The sequence below is a fragment of the Monopterus albus genome, unplaced genomic scaffold (assembly GCF_001952655.1).
Source record: "Monopterus albus unplaced genomic scaffold, M_albus_1.0 scaffold26.1, whole genome shotgun sequence".
Lineage (NCBI taxonomy): Eukaryota > Metazoa > Chordata > Actinopteri > Synbranchiformes > Synbranchidae > Monopterus > Monopterus albus.
This window is the reverse complement of record NW_018127906.1, coordinates 3003941-3019707: the sequence shown is the minus strand read 5'-3', so window position 1 is coordinate 3019707 and position 15767 is coordinate 3003941. Positions and strand designations below refer to the sequence as shown.

General features: G+C 41.5%; 2 protein-coding genes across 3 annotated transcripts in view; one reads left to right on the top strand and one right to left on the bottom strand.

Annotated features, from left to right (window-relative positions):
• Positions 1-79: 79 nt before the first annotated feature.
• Positions 80-8212, bottom strand: mrpl1 (mitochondrial ribosomal protein L1). Its single transcript, XM_020595128.1, has 9 exons — positions 8105-8212; positions 6208-6316; positions 5695-5962; positions 5031-5114; positions 4610-4681; positions 3864-3975; positions 3533-3633; positions 3318-3399; positions 80-225 (listed from the first exon to the last, which is right to left on the bottom strand). The coding sequence occupies exons 1-9, from the start codon at positions 8133-8135 to the stop codon at positions 125-127; spliced, it is 960 nt and encodes a 319-aa protein (XP_020450784.1). The 5' UTR covers positions 8136-8212; the 3' UTR covers positions 80-124.
• A 382-nt stretch (positions 8213-8594) lies between these two features.
• The window catches only part of cnot6l (CCR4-NOT transcription complex, subunit 6-like), a 17122-nt gene continuing 9949 nt past the window's right edge, over positions 8595-15767 (top strand). Inside the window, exons 1-6 of one of the 2 annotated variants that reach the window (XM_020595125.1) lie at positions 8595-8825; positions 11663-11784; positions 13090-13276; positions 13985-14070; positions 14301-14390; positions 14558-14626. In XM_020595125.1, coding sequence (XP_020450781.1) covers positions 11673-11784; positions 13090-13276; positions 13985-14070; positions 14301-14390; positions 14558-14626 — 544 coding nt within the window. In that variant the 5' untranslated portion in view covers positions 8595-8825; positions 11663-11672. Of the gene's footprint in view, positions 8826-9117; positions 10290-11662; positions 11785-13089; positions 13277-13984; positions 14071-14300; positions 14391-14557; positions 14627-15767 lie in introns of those variants that run through there. The other variant, XM_020595126.1, reaches the window with a different exon arrangement.

Genomic DNA, 15767 nt, shown 5'->3' with positions numbered 1-15767 from the left:
ACAGTAGAAACTCATGGTTTGTTCTTTTACTGTCCTGCCTGGTTTGGTTGTTTTGAAAGGATCAGGTTGTACTCAGGAGCCAAACTAAAAGCAACTTTATTCAGTATATACAAATTGAAACAGGTCACTCCTCTGTCGTTTCTGCTGGTTTTAGTACGTCTTCACTCTTGAACCACACAGCTTCACTGGTATGACTGGCAATGATCGCCCGCTCGATGAAAGGTCCTGAGGGGAGGAAGAGGGAAAGCCGTGTCAGACACACTTGTCTAAAGTGATGAAAAAGGGGGGTGTGATGTTAAAAACTGGAGACAGGCACGACATGAAAACACACGCACCAGACTGAAATGACAACAAAAGCTATTTAGAACATAAAACAGCCGGATGCTCCCTGGACAACAAAGCTAAAATTAAATAAAGAAATCAAAAACACAGAGCTTCAACAGCAGCTTTCGCCCACACATGCTCCATCTCCGCTATCTGAATTCTCTGCAGTCTCATCTTTCTCCCACAAATTTACTTTGAACTTATTTCTGAATAGCTGTCTCAGCGTCATTTTGCCTACTGTCTCATGTTTCCTGCATTCAGGTCTTTATCAACATATGGCTGCGTGTTATTAACTGCTGTCATGAATAATTCCCAGAAGCCCTTTGGGGTTTTACTTGCCCTCATCCACACACTGCATTTCCACTCTCCTGCCTCAGTTTAAGCATCTGAGGGTTGCAGTTCCCTCTCGGTTCTGCCCACGCTGCAGCCATTAGCTTCTGTCCAAATGACTCTTTAAGAGACATTAGTGGAAACAGAGAAAAGATGCCGCTCTTCACACGGCTAATTCCAGAAGTATTTCACATTTCCACATCTGATCCTCAACTGCTGGGTGCAGCAATAACTGAATTCTGTCCAGAGCCCTCAGGCGCCTCATGTTGACTTAAAGTGCTGCGTAATGTTGAGCTGGCACAGACTCAAAGAGCGCTCTGTGCTGACAGAGTTCAGAGAGGCCCAGGTGGCTCGGCTCAGCATGGCGCCTTCATCGCCAAAAGCCGCTTGCTGATGGAGATGACAGAGTCGGAGCGAGGCGCTGAGTGTGACAGTTCACTCAGAGGACGGGCGGGCTGAGCACTGAGGGGTCCCAGAGGAATCATCATCAGACTCAAACTGCACACGCTCTGGTTTACTGCTGGTTTAACACAAGCTGCTGTCAGTGCTGGTTTTCTTGAGTCTGAAGCAGAGTGAACAGGTTTAATGACCTTCGCAGAGGAAGTTTCCTTTGTGCTCTCACTGGACTTGTTGTCTGGTAATTAGCCTGACACCTCGAGAACTCGAGTAACAGTTCGTGGAGATGTGGCCACGAGCCAAGAAACAAGTGGTTTGTTTTTGGTGTGGATCCAGAAAAGACCATCTTCACACTGGGAACCAGTGCATTTCTTCAACATTTTCACTCTTTTCCCACTTAACTGAACTCAACAATGTGGTGCACACATCCATAATTACCGAACCTTGACCTGAATGTTTTGTTTTAGGAGGCTGATTTCTTTTATTAACATAATAAACTCAAAAGGTTGTGGCAGTGGTTTCTAGTCTCAGTTATAGTTTTTGTTTTAGATTGTAATTATGAGCAGCTTTGAGCACACAAACAGGCTGCTTTAAACAATATAAATGCACATATGTTTTTCTGTTGGTGTTGTGATGTCTGATTTACAGTGCTGGAGTCTGATCTGTCCACTATTTGTTGATGTTGTTAATCGTGCAAAACCTCACATATAAAGGGGAAACCATCTTTTTTTTGGGCTGGAGTCAATCCCAGCTGACATGAGGAGAGAGAGGAGGGTTCACCTGGACAGGTGGTCGATCTCTCACAGGGCTGACACAGAGACAACCCCCCCACACACACACACTCATACCTATGGGGAGCTGAGAGTCCCCAGTCAACATAACATGCCTGTCTTCAGGCTGTGGGAGGAAGCTGGAGTACCTGGAGACTCAGCACAGAAAGGCCCGGTCAGCCGCCAGGTTTGAACCCGTAAGCTTCTTGCTGTGAGATGACAGTGCTAGCCACTGCACCACCATGCCACCCGCCTGTACGCTGGTCTCCACATTTTCACATGAATCAAAGCAGACGCTGATTTCATTTTCTGAAACTGTGGCAAACCGCAATTAGAACAACAGTAAGTAGATGTGGAAACAGATATCGGGGCTAGTGGGAGCTCCAGTGCAGACCCAAACACATGAACGGCCTTCAACAGCTCAGAGCGGCTCTAACAACAACAGGTGGCCCAAGAACCAAGGACACTATTACTTTTCTGCTCAAAGATGTGCTTGAACGGTAACACGGTGTTCACGATTCAAGATGAATGGGAAAGTAAAGAGTTATTAATATGAGCAGGTCCCGGTCACAAAGGGCCACTGCCGCTAAAGCCTCCTCGAGCAATGTTTGTCAAAGCTGTGCACTTCACTTCAGCAGAGGCTCTGTTAATGGCATTTTATTTAGCAAGCTCAGAATCAATTTTTTTTTTAGGTCATTTCAGCCTCCTGCTGTAATGAGGATCCATGAGCTGATGTTGTGATGACCTTGTTTGTTATCGACCGAAGAGTGGAGAAAATGAACAGAGATGAAGGAGCTCGTCTAAATCTGCTGCTCTGTTCGGGTCCTAGCAGCACCAGTGGGTCCTTCTCATTCAGGGTTTACAAAGGGCCAGTCCAGTGCTTCCAGTTTAGTCCTGTGTGTTTTACATTTCTGCCAACTTCAAACACTAGAGTTTTAGATTTTTTTAAAGTAGTAAAAACACCTTCATTCTCATTCAGGGTTTACAAAGGGCCAGTCCAGTGCTTCCAGTTTAGTCCTGTGTGTTTTACATTTCTGCCAACTTCAAACACTAGAGTTTTAGATTTTTTAAAGCAGTAAAATGCATCCATCCTCATTAAAGATCGAGTTTGAAGGTCCCTGTGGTTTTAATGTCACATTTGCACCTGTAGGGGTGCAGCATGATAATGTCATTGTGCAGGTCAATCACCTGCTATCCCGTCTTTCCTGCTAAATGTGGATGGAAACAACTTCTATTTCCAGTGCAGTCCACTAAACTGAGTCTGGCTACTGAGCTGTAAACAGAACTGGCAAGCAGACAACCGCTGGCATGACTGCAAATCATTTTGCTCTCTCACAATCATCTTCCCAAATTGAAATCAATCACCAGCGTGCCATTATAATCCAACGAGGTGAGAGCTCATCAGTAGCTGCTGTCAGAAAAAGAGTAAATTTGAGGTGATTCTGAGTCACTGAATTCGTTGGTTGTGCTGATTGTTGTTGGTTTTGGTGAACATACCTGCGTCGGCTGGTTTGTAGGAGCACACATCAGTCAGGACAGCTTGCAGGTTGGCAAAGATGTGTTCTTTGGGCATGTCGAGCTGTGCAGAGAACAGCAAGCAGTATTAACCATAAATGACACTACTAGAGCTGTAACGATTCTGAACACAGACCACTTTACTCAGGTATCCCTCTTAGCCAGTCACACTTCATGTATTGTTTGTTGAGACATACCGTGGCTATCTGGGTCCTAACATAGCAGTCGTTCTCCACCAGGTATTCGTGGCCCGTTTTAAACCTCTCCAACAAGCTGGGTATATTGATGCTGACTGAGCCTGGGTGGCAGTGGAGACAGAAAGCAACTGATCAATGATACGAGTGAAACATGCAGCCACAGCAGCACTACAGTCGAGAACCTGTCCTTGTTATTACAGTGATATAAAACCAGCTCATCTCTTGGCTTTAAGGCCAAATCCCTCTTCACTTGGGTTCAAATCACCCTAAAAGTTAAGCTTCACTTATGCAAGACACATCGGGGTGACATCTGTTGGGACACTCAGCTTACCTCTCTTGCTCTTTGGAAACTTCTTCCTCAGCTTGTTTTTCAGTGGTATAAGCTTTGGAAGCATTTCTGGAACAGTCACATAGAAGTCTGCTGAAATCTTATCATCTAAGATCTGGAAATAAATAAAATCACATCAGATTCAGCTTTAGAGACTCCTGCAGGAAGTGGGATTTAGATACAGAGAAAGAGTCTGACTGGCGCATGGAGCAAACATGTGCTAACAGATTTACATGATAAGGCTGATGTGTATGTCTAAAATAGCTGTTTTCGTTATTTAGTGTAACAGACGTAAAAAATTTTGTTCAGGCCGCTGGAGGCTGGCACCAGTTGTACCAGTATCAGTGAATCCTCACTCCCCTGAATCTCTACAACATTACTTAACACGACTCACTGAGCCACAACGGTCTGACAGAATTATCTAACTCTCCACAGACCTTGTGCCTTTTACAAATGTTTAACAAATGGAAACAATCTCACATTATTTATCTTTTCCCCAGCATCAATATACATCACATTATGTCAACAGTTTGCAAAGTCAGATATATAAATTCACTGAAACAAACATGAAACAAACACCTCATTTTGCTTGAACTTCTATCTATCTAGTTGAGTTGGAAAACATTTTGTACCAAGCTAATACACTAAAATCATGCTATTACAATTAAACATGACAGTTTGCCTAGAAAGACAAACTAAGCTTGATGTGAACTTACAGAAGGGGATGTACTGCTGTTTAACCTACTCACCTGCTCTATGAGCTCTGCGCCTCCAGTGAAGGCAGCTCCATTCTCCTGGGCAACCTTTGCTTGATTAGCATCCTGCAGAGAAAAGGAGAGGCAACATTAGCCTATTAAACCTGATTTGGGTGTGTCGATGTCTGGCGGAGCACACCAGTGTCATTCATTATGGTTGTTAACATGCACATCTAAGATACAACTCGTGCTACTCGACAGGAATATTAAACAAATCCTGGTTGCAGTGTAGGACTCAGGCTTCTGTGATAAAAACAACTGCAACCAAAGCCCATTCATTACAAGCATGGTGACAAACAGTGCTGCTGCTGCAGCACATCTGAATCATGCTCAGGCAATATTAAAACAATTCATCAACAAGAGACAATCAGTCGGTTGTGACATTAAGATTCAGCGAGGAAATGAAGGTTTTTACCTCAGTGAAAACCAAAACTTTGTTCGTCTCTATCTTGAAGCGGTGAGGCAACTGTATGATGCTGACAAAGGGGTCGACTTTTTTCTGAGTGGAATAATAACAAAAATCACTTATTACAGTTAAGCACACAGCATCCCGCAGCAGATAAAATAAGTGTGAGAAAACATAAGGAGAGATGTCAATCACAGACTGATTAAATACTAAATCTATTAAACCATCACAGAATGTGTTCATCTCTCTGGAGTGTACTTTATTCTTTATGCAGAGGAACACTGGCTCTGCAGAGACACTGAGAATAAGGCTGCATTCAGACTGAGATTCAGAGATGGGGAAAAATAGTCCTCGCCATTGATTTCTATGGAGGATAGTATTCACAGCAGCTGTCACCAGCCCCCCCAGGGGCTGAATGGTACTAAAAAAAAGTGGGTAACATTTTAATAAATGAAAGAACGAAGTATCACCTCAACATGCTGGATGGCAATTTGGAAAAGACCAAAAATAGTGCATCGGTACTCCAAAGCCACTGTGGTGAGTCACAAACAACTGAAGGAATAAATAGCTAGCGAGGACGTCACCTGAGTCCAGTCGTGGCTTCAACTGACTGGAAACATCACCTCAGAGATGTGGAATAAAAAGAGAACAACCACTGTGTCGATGCTGTTACCTTTTTCTCCAGTTTCATGTCGAGCTTCAGGTCAATGTAAACGGGCTGATTGTGGGAGGTGAAGTCCAATGCCTGAAATCTCTTCAGCATGTCGATGGCGTCCGCTGCATCGTAAATCGCCTGGGGGTAGTGCCTCACTATATACACGTCATCAACAGGCGCCCACGCCGTCTTGCCAAAAGGCTTAAGTCTGTCTTTGTCATCAATGATCCTCTTCACTTTCTTTTCCTCCTTCTGCGAGCTCTCTTTTCTGCCTTTGCTTAGTGTCCTGACAGCGCAGAAAAACGAAGGGAAAGGTTTAACTGAAACATATGATACCTAGCTGAGACTGGTCTTCACTTCATGGTTTTCATGGTGACATTTTTTTTTATTGTGTTTTATCTGCTCAGTAAACATGAAATTGACTCTACCGAGCAGCTCAGCACGCTGAAAAACCTAAAGTGAAGCACATCGATGCTGAAAATCTTTCCGGGATGAAGATGAATTTATGATACCAAGGGTTTGTAAACTTACTTGACGGCTGCAAAAGTCCTGACAGGTAAACTCCTCGGTGCACTCTGTGAGACACCAGTGTAGGAGGGACCCCCAGCGCTCAGCAGCTGCCTCTGACACCTCGCTAAAACTGGAAAAGCGGGGGAAAGCAGCTTAAGAAATAAAAACAAACACAGGGAACAGAAAATGACCTTGATTTAACACAGACAGATGCTGCTTTCTGCTCCTGCTGATAGAGAACATCAAACCGTACGCCAGCGTTTGAGGTGTTTTCTGTGATTTTATAAAATGTACTTAATTTAGCAGGAGCCAAATGCAACAAGAAGCACCTGTTAATTCCATCACTGGATGCCATGCACATTGGTGGCAAGCAGGATAAAGGAGCAGTGGTGTATTGAATATGGGTGAAATTATGTTGAAAAATAAATAATGCAAAATGTTAAAATTTAGAGCATCTGTTTATCTGCTATACAAAGAGAACAGCATACACCAAGGTTATCAATCTGAGGCAGGCTGCATCCAGTGTTTATGTAATTTGCATAAAATCTGAATATTATGCTAATATTTGCCTGTGGAGGAAAACATGCTTATGCAAAAATTACATTATCAAGGTATCAGTGAGTCAATCATTCTGCAAGACAAAATGCACTCTTGCAAATTTAAAACCAGTGTGAGTTTGCCCCCAGTTCTGCTTTTAAGTTAACTCACAAATACTTTTTCCCCAATCTCAAGACTGCGGGAGAATCTAAATTTTCTCTTTTAATTGTAAGTAATAAATCTCAAGATGCCTGCAGGGGTGTGTGCTGTGAAGAGCTGACTCATTTCTGTTACAGCTTCACTGCAGGGTGCAAAGCAAATAAAGTAAATCACACATCTATAGGAAAACAGAAGAGAAATGATGGCCACATATGTGATGCATAAATGTTTATTTATAGTTTCAAAGGCTCTGAGAGCAAAAAAGCCACTCAATGAACTCTGCAGGGCTGACTCCGAGCCAAAAGGCCAGAAACCTTTTTGTCATCTTTGCCTCAGAACTGAATGTTAAGGCTTATGTGGGGTCTGTCACCAAATCAGCATTTTGTCATCTCAAAAATATCACTAAAATGCACGCTTTTCTCCCTCAGAGTGTCACAGAAAGACTAATGCACGCATTTATACCCAGCAATCTGGTCTACTGCTATGCTTTTCTCTCTGATCATAGGTTATAAATCAGCACAGTTGGTCCAGGAGGAGAGAAAACATTGCATCTCTTTTAGAGTCTACAATGTTTGTCTGTCAATTTCTTTAGTGATTTAAAAATTATTTTAATGGTTTATAAAGGACTCTTTCACCAGCCTACTTGTCTGTCATGCTTCATTTTTGCACAAAAACTAATTTCTGGAATCTGTCTGCTGAATACGACTAATCTTAAAAAAACAAACTAAGCAATAAAGTAACTGTTGAATATCGAGATTTAAGTATTTATATTAACTCTTCAATTCGGAATATATATGATCCACCAAACAACACGTCAGCTTTTTAAACTCATGAGCACTTCTCGTCACTGCGATGTTTTGGTTCGAGGATGCTCATCAAAGACCGATGAATACACAAAAACGACTCATTTAATTAAAATCTGCTTTGTTAACTGAATTACAGAAAGACCGCAGTAACTCAAATTTTACGCAATGCTGTTGAATGTGACGAAATACTGAATACGCAAGGAGACACTAAAATTACACATATTTGCCGTTTTTCCAGTTAACCGATAGCTAGCCTTAGCTAACAAAACAGCAGGCAAGCTAACAGGCTGTGGCAGCTTTAGCCCTTTTGACATACATAAAACATGAAACATAAAATAATTAGTATATACTAATCTTAGTAAATAGATTACAAATTTTAATTGCCACCTTTAAGAAATACAGACAAAATAACCGACCTTTCCACACATTCCGCGTACAGGTTGCCATGTCTGATAACGCTGTCAGTCCGTGTGAAAACAGCGATATTTGCAAACAGTTCCGCCAGAGACGTAACAGGAAATCTCAATTTAAAAATGTATAAATTAATAGTTATCTTGCCAATCGGGAATCGAACAAAACTTGCATAAAAATACAAAATATCCAGATGGAGCATTATGGCCCAATTTCAAATTCGGCCTATGTTTGATATACCAGTCCTCACTTACTTTTAGCCATTTCCAGAAGACAGAAACAAAAATAAACTCAAGAAACATTTGTTTCTGCTATATATATATAAGATCAAAATTAAATTTAGACTAAGTTTAGTAATACAAACAGGGAAAATTCTGGACTAAATCACAGGAGTCCTTCAGACTGGGAACAAAAAGCCGGAGGGCTCTAACAACGTTTAAAGTTTAATGTTAATGACCGTCATGAGCAAGGGTAAATAAATACATAAAATCCGGCTGTGCGTGCATTAATAATACACCAACAGTTGCTTGTCAGTCCCTTTTAAATAACTGAAGAAGAAGGGTATGCGTGATGTGGGCACGGGCACGAACGGAAATCACGTTTGTTGTTCTTCCCCGTGTTTCTGAGACGTTCAGGCACTACCAGGTCTACACGGGTTTAGCAGCAGTGTCTGCATGTCTCTACCAGTTCCTCCAATAAATCGGACTCTACTGCCCACGAATGAAGGTAATGTCACTCTAGATTTTGTTCTGATAGTGCAGACACCCTTCCCAGACTGTCCCGGGTTAAACTGCACACTTAAATCCGCTCGAGTTTGTACCAAGACGTCTCCCTCCGCAGAGCGCCTCGGTGAGCCCGGGCGGCGTGCACCCTGCAGCCGCAGCTAAACAAATCCAGCGCCGTGCTTCGGGCGCGCTGTACGAGTAATCAGTTGGTACCATGTACTGACGCTATTTTTACTATAGCCAATATTAGAACATCCACTAACGGACATAGCCAGAGACCGTGTTTACCTCGTTGTCAGGTGAGACAGCTGCTGAGCGGTGGTGCGAACTTCTCATGAACGGGCCCATCCTTCTTCATGACGGGCTTGTCACTTTTGACATTATAGCTATGTTTGGACACTCGCCCCTCAGCTGTTGGAGCAGTTGCTATCGCTACAGTTCTTTCCATTTATTAAAAAGGCTTGAAATTATCATTTCACTTACATAATTACAGTTTCCATGGCTTAACATAATAACTAGGCTATAAGAGACTGTCCTGACTGTTAAATGTTTATCTGCTCGTGCATGTGATGAGGGTCTCCGCTGCAACTTCAGCGCCGTGCACGTCTCCGTTTGGCTGCGAGCCGACGCCAGCAGGCCGTGTATCAGCCTGCAGCCGTGTATCAGCCTGCAGCCGCGGTTGCCGCTTACTTGTGACCCTGCAAAGTGTAAACAGGTTATGTAAGACTTCTCAAACTTGTTCACCTCCAGCTACTTTCCGCCGGTGAAGTACTTAAGTAAAAGTACCAGCACAACAAAAATAGTCCATTACAAATAGGAGTCCTGCATTTAAAATTCTACTTACTGTGAGAAGCACAAGTATTCATTTAATGTAATAAATTCCATTATTAACAGTAATGCATCAGTGTGTAAGTGGCATGTAACTGCTGTAAGCTGTTCATGGAACAGCTAGTTTTAAGTACTATATATATACACACATACTGTATGTAGTTATAGACACCTACACACTGATTTTGGAGACAAATCAAAAAGTTCAAAATCACTGGTCTAAACTTAAATGTATCTTCTAAACATATAAAATGTTTAAACCTGCAAAGTATCAGGTAACTAGACGTCACATAAATGTGGTGGAGTAACATCTCCCTCTGAAAATGTACTTCAGTAAATACACCTAGATAGTCACATCCCATCAGTACCAGCATCATGGTAGATGGATGGGTAATGTCATGGGCCCGCTTCGTTCTTCCTTTGCACACTTGTTCTGCTCATGCATGGTGTTCAGAAGTCAGTGTCGTGATAAAGCTATGCAGTAACATGTTTATTACACTCCCCCTGAGCCGTGCATGTTTTGTGGATCCCTGTTAATGGAGTTTCAATAACCTGCCTGCTCCTGCTGCCGGGTGGTTTCTGGAAGGACCCCCTGCCGCTTCTAATGGAGGAGACTGTCAGGCTGCTACTAGAACAGGTGTGATTTTTTTATGACATAAGATGTATTGTTGTCTAAGTTTGTGCACATTACTACTGCATTCATTTTGGCTTGGTTTTGGACTGTGGGTCTTAGTTAAAAGAAACTTTGGAGTTTTTATATGCATGAATCTGTGTTAGGGGGTCCGGTCGAATGCTGCGACTTTTGCCACTCTCACGTGAGCCTTGGAAGTGAGCTGCTGTTGTGTTGGCGATCTTTATTGTGCTCTAAATCCAGCTGTTTGTTCAAAAATTAAAAGTGGAGACGTTGTGATTTCACTGCTTCTGCTTCACAGCAGTAGATGATATGCTGATTTTCCTGAGCTTCTCACTAAATAATTTCTCCTCCTGGATTTAGTCTGGAAGACTAAAACTAATTCTCTGAATCGTGCTATTGATAATCAGAGGGTCTAGATCACCAGTGTCTCAAGTCTTTATATAATTTTACTGCCGTGAGGACCTGTCCTCCAGCTGCTTCCTATGTGGTTTCAGGGTTTGGCTTTGTGTCGTTCTCACAGTGAGGAAATCCAGCAGCCGTATGCCAGTAAACACTGTCTGAGGCCACTGAGGTTTCTGACTCTACCAGCCAAGCACACATAATTTATTTAGTTATTCAGATTTTTTTAAATTATTAGTTATTCAGATTCAGGGGGGGGTCCTCCACCCGCTCACACACAGAGTGGCAGGTGGAGGATGTTTGTTTGCTCACTGCAAGGTGCAGAACATCAGGCGACTGTTCAGTCAGTTGAGTGATAGAACATTTATTTTTAATAAACTAACTCACAAGGTAAAAACTAATCAACCTCATGTTTCAGCTTCTTCAGTGTCAGGGTTTGCTGCTTCTCCCTGTTTTATATTATTGTGAATTAAATGTCTTGGAGTTTTGTTTTACTACAATTTTATCAGTAGAATAATCAAGAAAATAATTGGTAAATTAATCAATAATAAAAATAATCACCGGTCATAGCCTTAGTTCACCAACTGCCACAATATGGCTGCTATGTTTACTATGTTAACACCAAATACATTAATACAGAACCAGAAAATATATTTTTTCTTTCTGAAATTCTGAAATGATTTTATCACTAATAAATATTTTATTTATATCTGAATAATTGACTTTTTTTTTCTTTCAACTTTATAATTCTGTGTACCAATTTTCAGTTTTTAGCACCTTTTTCCTTTAACTTTAGGAATTCTAAAGCAATTAATGGCATTTTAAAATTGCTTTATATTTTTATTATTATTGTTAGTATTATTATTTGTCTGTACAGTTGCTGGCATTAGAAGGATAGCAGCCACCTCGGTGCGAGCTAGCCAGTGTTTCTTGGCTCCTGAATTTAAACTACCATCTGTGTTCTTCTGGTTTTTCAGATTAACAGGTATGCCAAAGGAAAAATATGACCCTCCAGATCCCCGCAGATGTTACACCATCATGTCAGCTGAGGAGGCGGCCAGCGGGAAGAAGTCTCACTGGGCTGAGCTCGAGATATCTGGTCAGTCCGGCTCCCTCTGGGTCTGCTTCCATAAAAACATCCTGACTAAGACCTCGAAGTTCAGCTGTTAAATTGTGCCTAAAGACATAGAAATGAAAACCAGCAGAGCCCTGACTGAAAATCACCTCCGCAAATACAGTATGTGAATGAGGAAAAGGCAGCAAAGTCTTGGTTTTAAACAGGGAGAGAATCTTAGTGAGAAGCTTCTTGCCTTTTTTGTTTTAATCTTTAATTTTCCTTGTCATTTATGTTTTTATTTATTTTACTGTTTGCGTGTGCAAACCTACGGATTACTGTACAAAATCTATTTGAGTTCTGACTTTTTTTCTCAGAGTCATAATTCTTAGATTAATGTCAGAATTCAGATTTTGTACAGTGGCCCTAATCCTCTTCGTACAAACTGAAGCTGAGCTGTAGCCGAGTTGTTTTTGGTGTTGCAGAAACTAGCTGAATGCATCAGGCCATTGACAGAAAATCCAGTGTTTTTTTTAATCTACCTTCTGACATGTTATAGACTAAACAATCAATTAATCTTGAAATTATTTAGCTGATGAATCAATAGCGCAGATGACCGTTCAGTGGGTTGTGGCCCCTACTGAGGGACACTGTTGGTTAAAGGACCGTTACCACATGGCTCCAAAACCTCAGATGTGAACTGACAGCCTCAGCCAGAATCACCTGGTAAACATAGTCATCGTCAACAAACTTCCTCAGGGTGATTAAACATTAATCAAGTGTTCATCAGGTTTCTGTTGTAGTTTCCTGATATCAAACGTTTGTCCAGAGTTACAGGGGAAAACCACAGGGAAGGTCACCTTTTATCTGCACAGACCTCAGAAATGTAATGGAGTTTTCTTTCTAACCACAGCCACAGAAGAACAACGCAGAAATTCTTTTTTTCCCTGTCTCTCTCTCATCTGTTTTGATTTTCTTTGATAAATTCTGTACTGAAGTGCAGTAATGGGTCCACAGTTGTTCAGTCAGTCTCCTGAATTGCCTCAGTCTGGTTCCTGTTGAGGCTTTTAGTGATGGTCTAAGTGAGTTTTTTTGTGATTTCTGACACTAAAACAACAATATTCTGCTGAAAAACTGAATTCAGTTGTTGTTCTGACTTGGTGAATGTCTAAAAATGAATAATTTGAAGGAAAACAAATCAGTTTTCACTCTAAGTCGTGAAGATTCCCAGTCTGTTTTGTTTGCTGGTTCAACGAGTCGCAAAGCTGAGACATGAAATCTGTGTTTTCCTCATGAGGTCTGAGAGCAGTAACTTAAAGATAGCCCATTGTACCTGTTTGGTTTGAGCAGGGCGGGTGAGGAGTCTGAGCAGCTCGTTATGGACACTTACCCACCTGACGGCGCTGCACATCAACGACAACAACCTGACCCGCATCCCGCCGGACATCGCCAAGCTGCCCAACCTGGTCTACCTGAACCTGTCGTCCAATAAGCTCCGTAGCCTGCCCGCCGAGCTGGGCAACATGGTCTCTCTCAGGTAGGCGCTTGCTGAACAAGCAAGACAAACTTTTAGGGACTTCAGGGACGTGACATCTCAAAAACATCTGTTTACATTTTGATTTTGATGCACAAATTCATAAATGACCGGGATCCCAGGTGTAATGTGTGTATAGCAGAATGTAATAATAAACCTAATGAATGAGAAGGGAAGGAGGATTACTGTCTGAGGCAAGTGGAAGCAAACATTCCTGGCTTCCAGTGATCATACTGGCTGATGTCCGCTTGTTTGAAGCTCACACAAAGGGGTGAGTCTTGCTAGTGTAGAAAGCTTTACTGAGCAGTGTGTATTCTTTCTCGAAAAATAAATGATTCTTTGGGTTTTTTTAAAAGGGTGATGAACCAAACAATCCCATTGAATCAAAGAAAACTGGTCAAAAGCCTGACGATTAGCGCGTAAATAATCAAACACACAGCAGAAAGAGGAAGATTATGAACTGTGTGGGTGGGAACAGTTATCCTGCGGGGTTCAGAAAAGCATCTTACCTCAAAACTGACAACAGTGAAGATGACGAGCACAGACACATTTGGAATGTAGGACCTAACTGAAGTGACAACAAAGGACATTGTGGTAGAAGATGTTTTGACACCAGTAAAAATACAACAGGGACAAAGAATTACCACACTGATAGAGAAAGAAAAGGCTCAGACACACAGATACTGATATTTTTGTCCCATTTTTTTGCAGGGAATTGCTTTTAAACAACAATCTTTTACGAGTTCTGCCTTATGAACTTGGGAGGCTATTTCAGTTACAAACCCTGGGGCTAAAAGGTCAGTCTTTTCTATTATTTCCATTATTTTGGACGAAGAACTCACTCAGATATTCTGAATTAAATTCAGATACTTGTAAATTACCACTCTCCAGTAAATGCAAGTGGATTGTGGCTGAAACCAGACACTTTCCTAAAAAACTAAACCTTGAAAGTAGCAGGTGAAAAGAGACAAAAATATGTTTTGTATCGTAATAGGCATTGTCTATTTTTCATACGGTTGTTCTGCAGGAAACCCTTTGTCCCAAGATATCCTCAACCTGTACCAGGAGCCGGACGGAACCAGAAAGCTTTTGAACTACATGCTCGACAATCTAGCGGGTAAGTGGCTCAGCTGCTTCACCTTACCACACGACTCGATGTCAGAACTCATGCATATTTAACCTGCCGCTTATTGTACACCTGAGCACTGCGGGTATATCTTGTCACTGTGTTTATCACGGGTGAATGAGCACTAAACCTTATTGTCTGCCCTGTCCTGGTTCCAGTGCACCCAGAGCAGCTCCCTCAAAGACCCTGGATCACTCTGCAAGAGCGAGATCAAATGATGCCCACAGGTAAGGCAGGGTCACAACCGCAAGTTGCACCTCCACCTTCCTGCTGGAGTAAAGAATCATATCATTGAGTGCCTGGGAAAAACATGTTGGTTTTTTTTTTTTTTACTAAAGTAAAAAAAAAGCAGTGCCACTGTGTAGAGATACTCTGTTAGAAGTAAAAGTAATAGTAATGTATATGTTGATAATTACTGATACATGAATGTATAAGAATCACTATGACGTTGGTAGGTAGCCTCTGATATTACACTGAAATGACTGTCGATGGCAAATAAATATAGGGGAGCAACAAGTATCATATTTACCTCTGAAATGTAGTGGAGTAGAAGTATATAGTAGCATAAAATGAATCTCTCTCTCATCTGTTTTGATTACAGGTACAGGTACCTCAATACTTAAAATGAGATGATAAATAGTCCCTACTTTCTGAGAAACTCTACTGATAATTGCATTGTTTGCTGATAGAACAATTAAATGTAGTTTGTCGGAACCAGTGGCTCCTAAGAAAAGATTTATTACTATAAAAGCTTTTTATCATAAGTGATCCAAGCAGTGGAATAAGTTGATATGTTTATATCTCTATTTGCACTTATCAAATGCCGCTGTCAGTTGGACCAACTTTATAAATATAAGAATCAAAGGTAAAATAATTCAGTCACAAATAGGGTAACATCCAGGATAACTCTGGGTCACACACTGGTAAGAACCATGCTTCTAAAACAGAGTGCACTGTTTTCAGTTGTGTTGTGGTGATGCTGCTCTCTCGGTCTAAATTGTAGAGCAGCCAGAGTGGTAAACATGAGCACACTGTGTTTAGTTCACTGACATCACCTCACTGGATTTATGCTTTGGATGCTTTTCCCGGTCACTTGACAAGATGAGAAACTGCCCGAGGCATCAGAGCTTTAAATGTTGGCTGTCACTTTGACCTGGAGACAAAAGACAGTGTTAGGTATTTTTAGTCAGATAGATATTGGATAGATACTTTATGTATTAGAAATGTTTAGTGGAGATAGGATGTCTAGTTAGACTGTTAAATGCTTAGTCATGCTTATGAGTTTCTACAGGGTACATCTGGTCAAGGATACTAGAGAGAAGAGTTGATGACTGTCAGCAGACAGGGTGTTTAATATTATTATTATGA

Excerpts from the sequence above, each read along its gene's own strand:
- mrpl1 (XM_020595128.1), bottom strand. The coding sequence starts at position 8,135 with ATGGCAACCTGTACGCGGAATGTGTGGAAAG. Across the intron at positions 4,682-5,030 it reads AAGTTTTGGTTTTCACTGAG|GATGCTAATCAAGCAAAGGT; the intron begins GTAAAAACCTTC and ends TTTTCTCTGCAG. Across the intron at positions 3,976-4,609 it reads GCGCAGAGCTCATAGAGCAG|ATCTTAGATGATAAGATTTC; the intron begins GTGAGTAGGTTA and ends ATTTATTTCCAG.